The sequence below is a fragment of the Mauremys reevesii genome, linkage group 1, assembly GCF_016161935.1.
Source record: "Mauremys reevesii isolate NIE-2019 linkage group 1, ASM1616193v1, whole genome shotgun sequence".
Taxonomy (NCBI): Eukaryota; Metazoa; Chordata; order Testudines; family Geoemydidae; genus Mauremys; species Mauremys reevesii.
The window spans coordinates 79,954,731-79,966,810 of NC_052623.1; the positions used below are offsets into that span (position 1 = coordinate 79,954,731).

A 12,080-nucleotide genomic window follows, 5' to 3' on the forward strand; every position below is an offset into this window, starting at 1 on the left:
CCCTGCACCAGAAACGGTGGTCTACATAGGGAGCATCAATGACTATGCCAATTATATTGAGTAGCATTTGCCAGAGAGAGTCTGCAGTGCCCGGGTACTCCTCTTCCTCTGCCTCCTCCTCCTCCTGCAGATCCATCAGGTACTTTTGGTGGGATAGAAAATACTGCCAAAATGTCCACCATTTAGTCGAGGTGTTGATAAAATATTTGGGCCCAGATCCAGCAAAGCAATTATGCATGTTAGAACTCTACGGCTGCCTGAGAAACCAGAACAGTGAAACGCCATTATAACAAGAACGAGGATCAGGCAACTATGTCTTCAAGCAGAGAAGATTTTGTATTCTGACTCCATATTTGTTCCTCTTTGGAGAGTCAGTACCCAAAGAATAGCTCTTGAAGCCATCCTCAATCTATGGCAGACTTACATAACAGGCACTTACAGCATGAGGGCCTATTATTGGAGAATCTGGACAGTAGCAACAGCTTTCTCTCCAAGTGAATAGTTATATTCAAAAAGAGTCTATAGTATATAATCAAGATAGAAAAATATGTTACCAGGAATAAAACACAAAACCATTCAGAGAATATCTAGAGAGGCCACTGGTTAAATTCAGAAAGATCAAGAATAAATCAATGCTAGGATCATTACTTTATACCTACTTCATTTCATTTGGAGTAATGCATTCCTATGAAAACCTATTTTCATTCTGAATTCAATTAGTGCCACTGATGCTTTGTTTATTAAAAATCAGAAAAAAATAAAGATATGAAAATAATGTTTTGTTTTATGTGGGTTGCCTAGATATGTGTAAGTTAGGGGGAAATGATGAAAAATATTGCTTTTACTTTAAAAACACACACACAAGCCCTAACAAAAGTTCAGAATTCAAGGCATGCTGTTTTATGCTGGCTCTCCAGGGATCTGTTTTACAGTAGTATATTGCATTGGCTTGCTTTGCTTTTTTATAAGGCAAAAAACAATAGATGGAGCAACCAATTACTTTACCTAATATTTATTAGAGAATAATTCTGAATATGTCTTTAACTTTTTGCAAAGTATATTTGCAACTTAGCATATCCAGCATGTGGAGCCGCTTGTAACCTGTTGTAAAATTATCCAAAATAATTAAAACACAATTTCAGGCTGACTTTTTAGGGAGTGTGTTTGTTGTTTTATTTGGTATAGGAATGTATATACCACATTTTAGGAATTTATAAACTTTACAGACTTGGAGAGATTTTAAGGTCTGCAATTACTAAGCACATAACATGATCTGCAAGCCTGTTTCTTACAGGCATATATACACAAATGAACTTACTCATCACCTTATATATTGACTAGTATTAAAATAATTTTAACATATATATATTATATGCTATATATTATATATATGTTAAAATTATTATATATATGAGACTGTATTGTCAATGTGTATATTGAGTCTACAAGAAAGTGATGTTTGCAATTGTCTGAATTTGTAAAACACTGAACTGTTATCTTGTGTAACAAAACAAGGGGTTTCAAATGTTTTTGAAGGCCTGAACCTGTTCCCATTTAATTTAACAGTGATTTTTGCCATTCATTTCAGGGGGAACAGATTTGGTCTTTTGACTGCAGACAACTGAGAAGCCAGAAATTATATACAAGGTTGTCTGAAGCTTTCCTGGTAAATCTAAACAAGATTTGGTTTTTATTTCATGGTCAATCTTATATTTATTAGAGTACTTTTCCAGTTCCAAAAGGATTTAGATATGCTGTAGAATTGGGATGACACATGTGAAATCAAATTTACCACTGGCAAGTATGAATACAAATATGCACATCTGTCTTCAAAATAAATACAAGTAGAAAGATGGCACTGAACTAACTAAAGACCTTCTAGTGACAGACTCCTCTGTCAATCCTTCTTTGTCATCTATTGAAGCATTTAAAATTGGCAAGAAAATGCAAGGAATGTTATGATATTTGGGGTTCACCCAGGCCAGTAAGGGGTTCAGTCAATGCCTGCATTGTAACGCTAGGTGTCTTGTGAGTGTGCAGTTTGGTTCAGAGCTCTAGAACCAACAGCCTGACAGGAGCCCACAAGCCTCACCCTGGATATGCCCAACTTGGATACTCCTTGCAGGCAAACCTTAGTACCTTTCCAGCCCTGAATTTGCCCTCCTTGCAGGGTCCAGTCACTCTCACTGGACCCTTACAGAAATGTATTAGGTTCGCTGCCTCTACAGAGACAGTACAATAATATTCCAATACCAGAAGCAAATACTTTACTGAACTTACTCATCACCGATAATATATAATGAAAGCAAAACAAGTTTATTAACAAAAAAAAGTATGGATTAAGTGATACCAAGTAAAAGAAAATAAAGGCAGAGATGGTTATCAGCAAGTGAAAGTGAAAACGCTCATCTAAAAATCTAAAACTTAATTTAGCAAGAAAGTCTTTTTTCAAGATGTTTTTTTCTCTCACCCACAGTCTCCTTTGCAGCCTTTTACTGGCTGGCCAGGCTAGGACCCATCACTAAAATCAAATTGCTTGCTTTGTCTCCTTAAAGTGAAAGATAACTTAGGGGTTTGCTTCCCCTCTCTTTATAGTTCTGTTAAATTTTAAATGTATTCTGCTGAAGGGTACCCCCAGATATAGTTCATTAGTTCATGCTGAGTAAAGGAGCCAGGAGGTCTGAAAGATAAGGCTCCATGCTGGTTTCTTCCCCACTTGTAGTTGCTACTATACAAATTATCTCTTCCTACAGCAACCTCCGATACAAATGAATAGTCTATTGCAGCGGTTCTCAAACTTTAGCAACCCGAGGGCCCCCATTTTGATTTAAATTTTTCAGGGATGCCCAAACACTCCTGCTCAGCCCTTTCCCCCTTCCTCCCCCCCCCCCCCCGCCATGGGAGGGATAGCTCAGTGGTTTGAGCATTGGCCTGCTAAACCCAGGGTTGTGAGCCCAATCCTTGAGGGGACCATATAGGGAACTGGGGTAAAAATCTCTCTGGGGATTGGTCCTGCTTTGAGCAGGGGGTTGGACTAGATGACCTCCTGAGGTCCCTTCCAACCCTGATATTCTATGATTCTGGTTTGGGAGTTTAGGTGCGGGAGGGGGTTTGGGCTCTGGGAGGGAGTTGGTTGAAGGACGGAGTGCAGGAGGGAGTTTGGTGCTGGAGGGGGCTCGAGGTTGGGGTGCAGGAAGGGGTGAGGGGGACAGCATTTACTTCAGGTGGCTTCCACAAGTGACTGGCACATCCCTCTGGCAGCAGCTCCTAGGCGGGGGGGGGCATGGGGCACCGCACGCTGCCCCTGCCTGCAGGAACTGCCCCTGCAGCTCCCATTGGCCGCAGTTCCCGGCCAATGGGGGCTGCAGAGTCGATGCTTAGGCTGGGGACAGTGAATGGAGACCCCTTTTTTATCCCAGCTCCCTGGGCCGCAGAGACGTGCTGGCCGCTTCCAGGAGCAGTGCCGTCCCAGGTTCCCCACTCCTTCCACTCCCTCCCAGGGCCTCCTTCAGGCCAGGGGACAGTTGAGAGAGGGAGGGGGAAGGAGCTGATCAGCAGGGCCCGCAGACACCCTGGAGTACCCTCGGGACCCCCAGGGGTCCATGGACCCCAGTTTGAGAAATTCTGGTCTATTGAAAAGGGAGCACACCTGGTCTGAGATGTCGGCCTCCTTCCTTTTTTTATCAACTCCCCCCTGACATGCCTGATTTAAACACCTTTTAGGTCACAGACTTTAAAACACAGTACTAGTGACCATCCATACTTTTACATGCAGGATTGCTACATATATTTTACAGTGATATTATTGACCAGTGTATTACCAGTTTTCAAATGATACCTCACAAGACATATTCTGTACAAAATTATTGCAGTAGTGTGTGGGGTGTGAATACAGGGTGCCTTGGATCACAGATGTACCTTAAACAATTCAACTTATATCATGGCAAAAAATAAGAAAATATGGTACATGTACCTTATATACTTTTTTTGTTGTTTAATCCAATCTAATAATGTGGGTTAAGCATTAGATGAGATTTTTCCCACCCATTTTATCCATGCGTGAAAGGTGGACAGTTAGGCACAAACCGACTAACTTTAAGAAATGTAATAACCATAAAGGATTAAGGGCCTAATTCTCATTTACTCTAAAACCCTTTTTACACTGCTGATAGTGAAAAGGGGTATTGAGGTGGGTGTAAATTAGTAGGGTCTTAGTGTAAATGATAACCAGTCCTTAAGTATTCTTCTGGGTCAGGATCTATGTATGAGTCCATCCCAGAGGACTGGAATCCAATACACACAGAGGAGATGTGAAGATTCATCTATGATCCTCCTCTCCCCATGTGGAACTTGCACCTACATGTGAAAGGAGTCTGGACAACCCAGCTATGTCTAAACACTACCATACCCACATCAGCTCAGAATGTCTGGTGGGTGGGAATGCTGGAGTTGAGCCAGTTAACAGGAAGGATAATGAGAGACAGTGGGATTGTCAGTTCAGTAGATAACATTTTGGAGGAGTTTGCTTGCAACTGGCAAATGGGCTTGTGCAGATATTGGAAGTTAGATGAACAGGAACCAGATTTTAAGAGGATGCTAAAGCAGGGGCATGGAAAGGTGAAAGAGCACTGAGCAGGGGATGGAGAGTTCTGGGCCACATCCACAATTGCTAATGGGGACCTAAATGGAGAGTCTATTTCTGCATCATCATTTATAGGTACCTTGCATCTTAGTCCCTGGCATTTGTTCCGCATCTCATTTACACAAGTACTATGGTTATGGTGGTAAAAAATAAAAACCTAAATGGAAAGAATATTTTTTTCCTGAATACTTTGACAATCATTGCTCTGACTTTCCGAGTCTTGCATATCCCTTGCATGGTTCTTGCATTTTTCTCAGTATGAGTAATACAATTCACAGCTTTGTTGCACTACATAAGGACACAATAACACCAGTGCACAGTCACTCCATAGAACCTGTACCTCTAGGGACTGCCCATGACAGTTTAAAGTGATGAGGAATTCCTTGCAATGGCCCACAAATACCACAGGTTGGTTACAGTCTGAATAAATGGCTGAAACAGAAATACACTAGGGCAGTGGCTCTCAAACTGTGGGTCAGGATCCCAAAGTGGGTCATGACCCATTTTAATGGGATCACCAGGGCTGGCATCAGACTTGCAGGGGCCCATGGCCAAAGCCAAAGTTTGACCCTACCACCTGGGGCCAAAGCTGAAGCCCTTGAGCTTCAGTCCTAGGTGGCAGGGATCAGACTTCATCTTTGGCCCCTCACCCAGGACAGCGAGGCTCGGGTGGCCTCAGGCTTTGGTTCCCCCCTCCTGGGGTCGTGTAGTAATTTCTGTTGTCAGAAGAGGATTGCAATGCAATGAAGTTTGAGAACCCCTAGGGTCTGCTTTTCAGAGGGTTCTCATGCCCAGTATTTCCCCCCACCATGAGAGCCATTTTACTGTCACAAAACCAGAGGTCATTTCTTAAATCTATGAAGAGGGAGTATTTCCAGGTGTAAATGAAAGCCATAACCTAAGAAAAGCATCATGTAGGTCTGCTGCCTCATACCAAGATGACCTTTGCAATTAATTTATTTTTGTATTTTTTTACAAGTTTAATGGCAATATATATATTTACATACATAATTATGATTAAAATGAGTTAGTAACATTTTTATTTTTAATGCATACTTTCTGCCTATGCAGGTTAACGGTTTAGGAGAAGGGCAGTATTGAGAATAATTTTTTATGTACATATTTTGGTTTAACTAATTGTTTTTTAATTTATAAATCTGTTATAACTATTCATAAGCATAAATGTTCCATACTGGGGGAAAGACACCTGTAAGGACTGATCTGCAGGTATTGACTTCTGTGAACATCCTCACTTGAGCAAACTTAGTTTTATGTGGATGTAAAATACTACAATCAGAATGGTAGGTCTTGCATCCACTTTGTACATGCATAAGTGACTTTTCAAGGTGCAGGTTGATAGATAATCCAGATGTTTATTTTAATTGTTTCAACACCATGTTTTTATGCCCTACCTATGTGCAGGTATCCTACGGTTCCCAGCAATCAGGATAACATCACAGAGTTGCTGTTGCTTCAAGTAGCTTTCCATCTTTCTGAAGGTTTGTTCAGCATGGTGCACTGCCTGATAGAACTCCTCAGAGCTACTGGAGTCCATATCACATTGAGGTGTCAGGGGATGGCCCGCTGCTGACAACCTGTGAAATACAAAAGAAGGCCAGTGTTGAAATGCCACCAATTGTCTAATCTTAATCACAGACTTCTAGAGGGTGATAGAGAGAAATCAATGCATCTTTTCCTATTACCACTGGAAGCACAAGACAGCAAAATATTTGTTTCAGTTTAAAGAACCAACTCATGTATGTAACAGTGATTTAGCAAAAGATTGTTATTTCTGGGACACTGAAAACAGAGCAGGAGATATACTATTCTCCCCAAAGGAGTTTAGTCAACATTTAATTAATGCATTTTTTTTAACAAGTGTCATCAGCATGGAAGCATGTCCTCTGGAATGGTGGCCAAAGCATGAAGGGGTGTACGAATGTTTAGCATATCTGGCACGTAAATACTTTGCAATGCTGACTACAAAAGTCCCATGCGAATGCCTATTCTTACTTTCTGGTGACATTGTAAATAAAATGTTGGCAACATTATCTCCCAGAAATGTAAACAAACTGAATGAGAAGAAGGACTGAATGGACTTGTAGGTGCTAATGTTTTACATTGTTTTGTTTTTAGTGCAATTATGTAACCAAAAAATCTACATTTGTAAGTTGTACTTTCACGGTAAAGAGATTGTACTACAATACTTGTATGAGGTGAATTGAAAAATACTGGTTCTTTTGTTTATCATTCTTACAGTGCAAATACTTATAATAAAAAGTAATAATATAAAGTGAGAAGTGTACACTTTTATTTTGTGTTGTAATTGAAATCAATATATTTGTTAATCTCTGCCATTCTGGTTTCGTGGGTTTTTTACATGCACTTTGCACAGGTGTATATAATGGCATAAAGCACCAGGCAATGGAGACCCAGACCTCAGATGTATTTAGTAAAAAGGCTGATAGTACGGTGGAGCTAAAAGAAAGACAATCGGAAAGAGGTGCCCAGGGGATATGGAGGGAAATGGAGGGTTATGTTGTCAACTTTCTCTCTCTCTCTCTGGGAAAACTGAACAATTAAGTGGAGACAATGCAATCCTTGAGCTGCTGATCCCCAAATATATAAATAGCAAACAATAGCATTTAAAATGTATGACTGATAAAGGCTCAAAATGAACAGAAGAGAAAGACATTTGAAATAAAATGTGATGTGTATTGGTAGGGTTGGACACTCCACTGCCTTGCACCTTGTGTAAACATTTACACCTCTGTAAAATGGGTGCTCAGATTTTATAGCGATAAAGCCATAGAAAAGGAAGAATGTAAAATGCCACCACTTTACAGACATCCATGATTATTGTCTATTTTATCTACCTAATTTGAATGCACTTTTCCCTTCAACCACTGAAGGCCAGGCCTTAAATGAGAAACTCTTAAATTGGGATATATCAGAGCATTTCATTGTTACTGGAACACGCAATTTGCTCTCTTGTATTTAACTTTTTTCAATTTATAAAGAGATCAGCCATCCAGAAATCCAATTATCTGCCAGCTGTTTCATTGGGTATAAAATATTCTATACTTTAAGTCTTTATAATAAATATTTTATAGAAACAAAATATCTACAGTTCCTTAATTTTATATATATATCTTATTTTATATATATATCTTATTTTGTATATGCTAATATTCTACTCTTTATATCTTTATAACTGGCAAATGGACACAAGAAATGTTCTACAAGCACAGACAAAAAAAAATAATCTTCACATAATTTCTTCCCTAACCAGTGTTTATTGTGTACTTTGTGTTCATTAATCTGTGGTATTGCTGTTTCTAATCTAAAATAGTCTGTCAAGAGTCATCGTCTATATCAGTGATCAACTGTTAAAATTCAAGAGAGAAAGAATTTTATAGTGTTTCTAAACTCTTGCTTACAGTAACAGAGGATTGTGGTTTTGTTTGCAATCAAAGGTTTGGTTTCCAGTCAGCCACCAGCAATCAAAGTTGTAACTATATGCCATACCAGCAGTTTAAACAGATTACTTGTCTTCAATTTATTTAATAACAACCAAGTTATCCAGAGTGCTAAATCAAAGTGAAATACAGTTCAAAGATTGTGTTACATTTTTGTTATTTATTTCAAGTATTTTTCAAACACACACACACACACACACACACACACACACACACACACACACACACAATGAAGTCAAGTGCAGATCTACTTTTTAAGCTCACTGGTTGCACAAATCATTTGTTCCTTTCCTACAGCTAAATCTGTATAATGTATCATTGAAAATAGAATTTCATCCAGGGACTAATTTGGGGCTCAATCTACTTGTAACCAAACTCACCACGAGGCACCATTCAAGCATTATGGCATCCAAGTACCTAGTCAAAATATACCTGATTGTCAGGCTATTCCAAAAGGACAGGAGACACTTGATATGGTTTTAATCAGGCTGTGACTTTATTGTTAGATGTCTGGGACTGCACAGTGCAGGTAACCCCATGTGCATTCAATAACTACCTGGGGGGCTTCCATCAGCCCCCCCTTCCATCCAGGTCCCACAGCCAACCCACTGCTGGGACCTTACCATCCACATTCCTTTGTAGGAGGATTTAGGTTGGATATAAGAAAAGGGAGTTGGCTCCCTGCTGTACCAGTCATAGGAGCCCCAAACCACCCTTCCCCACATTCTGTTCTTTTAACCAACACCTCCTTTTTAAGTCCTTTACCAAGCCATTTATGCGGTCACTGTATACCAGTGCAGTAGCTGCACTGGCCATCAGCCCCACGCTTACTTAATGAGTAACTAACTCCCTTCATGTCTCACTTCAACAAAGCCCTCCTCGAACCCACTGTGGGGAAGGAAAAAAAAGCACCACCTAAGCTAATCTGGTGGTGTGGGAAAAATTCCTTACCAGTCCCCCTAAAAAGAGGCAGATAGCACAAAGTCCATAGCAGGTCTGGACCAAATCTGGTATTTTGTCCCCTAAAGGGGAGGGAGGGTGGGTGCTGCCTTGCCTGCTCCATGGAAAAGGGCTTCTCCCACCCAGGCTTGCCTCTTTTCAACCCTCCTGCAATGAGTAAGCATTGCCACACTGAACCATTCCCGATTTTACAGCAGTCTGACCTCTCTCCCCCGGACACTCAGAGAGCACTCAAGTATCAGAGGGCTAGCCGTGTTAGTCTGGATCTGTAAAAGCAGCAAAGAGTCCTGCGGCATCTTATAGACTAACAGACATATTGGAGCATAAGCTGTCATGGGTGAATACCCACTTCGTCGGATGCAAGTGGGTATTCACCCATGAAAGCTCATGCTCCAATACATCTGTTAGTCTATAAGGTGCCACAGGACTCTTTGCTGCTTTCATAGAGCACTGTTTCCTTTCTCTTGGCCAGCTTGACAACATCCCCCCAGTTTAGAGGTGCAGTGCAGTCAATCTGATGTTACATGTGCAAAGTTTTCTCTGAGATCAAGGGGAGCTCCATATATAAAATAGCATCAGAATGTTATTAACCTGAATAAAGAAAAATAAAATGCCCCTTTTCCACAAGACTTATGAAAATTAGGAATATTCTTCCTTAAAGAGTTGCTAACAGGCATCTCAAAATAAAGCACTAAACATAAGGAGGAAATATCATAACATTAACAGAATACTTAAATAAATATGATTCAATCACACTGCTTGTCAATGTTTCCCATTCCCATTTTTATGTTTGTGACTATTGATATTGTAAACTCTTTGGGGTATAGATCTGACTTGCCTTCACATCTGTCTGTAAAGTATCTAACATACGGTTGGCAATATGGAAACAATAATAAAATTAGATAAAAGCAGAAATAATACCAGGAAGAATGGTCCTGTGGCTAAACCATTGGCCTGAGACTGTAGCAATCTGGGTCAATTCCTAGTTTGGATACAGACTTGCAGTGTGACCTTGCACAAGTCACATGGTGTGGATTTTCAAGCGTTTAGGGCCAGATTTTCAGGTGCTCAGCACCTACAACTGGAGACAGATTTTTAGAAGAGCTCATCTCCAGTCCCAGGGGCACTGGAATCTTTGTAGAAGTGTGGGGGTCAAAGCCAAAGTGCCCCCATCCTCTTTGCAGTTGGCTGCTCCAGCGGTGAGCCAGCTGCCCTCTCTTCTGGTGTCGCAGAAGTCCCTGGTGTGTGAAAAGTGAATTACAGCACCTCCCTGGAAGAGTCTATTATTCTGAGGGGTGAGGGAGAATCTGCAGGTGACATGAATTCTGCTCTTATGTTTCTTTTGTTACAAAGTGAATGGCATGTCCCTCCCACTTTTAAACATATTGGACCATGGCCCCGTGGTGCCCTCCGGTTCTGGTGCCAGTGATGTAGACATCAAAAAGTGCTCTGACCTCAGTAGCTCCCATTGTGACACTTATGGAAAGATTTTCAAGAGTTGAGATTTTTTGCTTCAAAACTTCTGGCCCTTAATCTCTCCATGCCTTACTTCCTTATCACTAAAATGGTAACAAGTATGCTTTATTTTCTCATGAGTGGTAAAGGAGTAATTAATTAGCATTGATGAAGAGCTCAGATACCTTCACTCTGGTGAAAGGGGATGCTCACAGACAAAGTATAACACCTGTAATAATGACTGCAGGATTTAAAGTCTTAAATTCTGGGGTTTTTAAAATAATTTCCTTGTTTCTGGATTATCTAAATCTAAGATAAGGCAATACATCTATGAATATCCTATAAGACATGAGGTTTCCAATCTTGCAGCCAGTCCTGAAACTGAACTTAGGCTGTATAATTGTCTTTGAAAGGAATTAACACTTTCAGTAGAAACATTTCTAAAATACATGCTTTCTATAAAAATATTATACAAAGTTAAATTAAGAGCCATCTGCACAAGTATTATTTTATTTTAGATTTTATTATAATTAATGGCCAAAGCTCAGAAGCGTCATGGTATGTTGCAGCTCAACAATTGCAGCATCCCACATAAGAGCATCCCAAAAAAGAAGGACACTCATCTGAGACAGATGTATAGTGTTAATGAAGGTGGACCCACAAGAGAAGATGTCAGTGGGCAGCACCTTAACCAGGATGAGGTATGGCTATTGTCTGGCTAACAATTGAGAAGTTACTGAATAGGTTGTTCAGTCCAAGAGTGTCCTGATTAACAGCTACAACAATGAAACTTTCAGCCAAACCACAGCCATGTAGCTCATCAGCAGGGCTGACTGGAAAACAAGGATTTTATTTTGCAAAAGATTTGTATGTTTCAATATTTGTTTTCATTCAGATGTGGAACAAAACCAAGACGTATCCATTTTTGAATACCTAATAGCCTAGCTGTTATGTCACTCACCTGAGTCACTGGAGGCCCTGGCAGGCAAAACAGGTGAGAACTCTAGCCAATAGACTATTTCTGGTTCTGGGGTCTCTCTCTCTCCTATCCCCCATGCTGAGGTGGAGAAACATTCCCCTTGAAAGTTTCATCAGAAACTATATATTTCTGTTTGTACCATAGAATCTCTATGGATAGTACACCTCTACCTTGATATAATGCTGTCTTTGGGAGCCAAAAAATCTTACCGCGTTATCGGTGAAACCGCGTCATATCGAACTTGCTTTGATCCAGCAGAGTGTGCAGCCCCGCCCCCCCGGAGCACTGCTTTACCGCGTTATATCCGAATTTGTGTTATATCGGGTTGTGTTATATCGAGGTAGAGGTGTAATTCCATGCTTGAATTATAAGACTATAGCAGTAGGGATATATTACCAATCACCTAACGAGGATGGTGATAGTGACTGTGAAATGCTCAGGGAGATTAGAAAGGCTATTAAAATGAAAAAAATCCTAGTGAGGAAAATAGAAAGGAGCATAAACTCTGGCAAATAAAGTGTAAAAATATAATTAGGAAGGCCAAAAAAGAATTTGAAGAACAGCT

The 12,080-nt window shown here is 40.3% G+C and overlaps 1 protein-coding gene across 2 annotated transcripts in view; it reads right to left on the bottom strand.

Moving 5' to 3' along the window:
- The window catches only part of KLHL1 (kelch like family member 1), a 408,883-nt gene that overhangs the window by 271,180 nt on the left and 125,623 nt on the right, over nt 1–12,080 (bottom strand). Inside the window, exon 2 of one of the 2 annotated variants that reach the window (XM_039487589.1) lies at nt 6,055–6,237. The exons of the other annotated variant lie outside the window; for it this stretch is intronic. Within the exon in view, the coding sequence (XP_039343523.1) occupies nt 6,055–6,237 (183 nt within the window). The remainder of the gene's footprint in view (nt 1–6,054; nt 6,238–12,080) is intronic. 2 annotated transcript variants of the gene reach the window in all.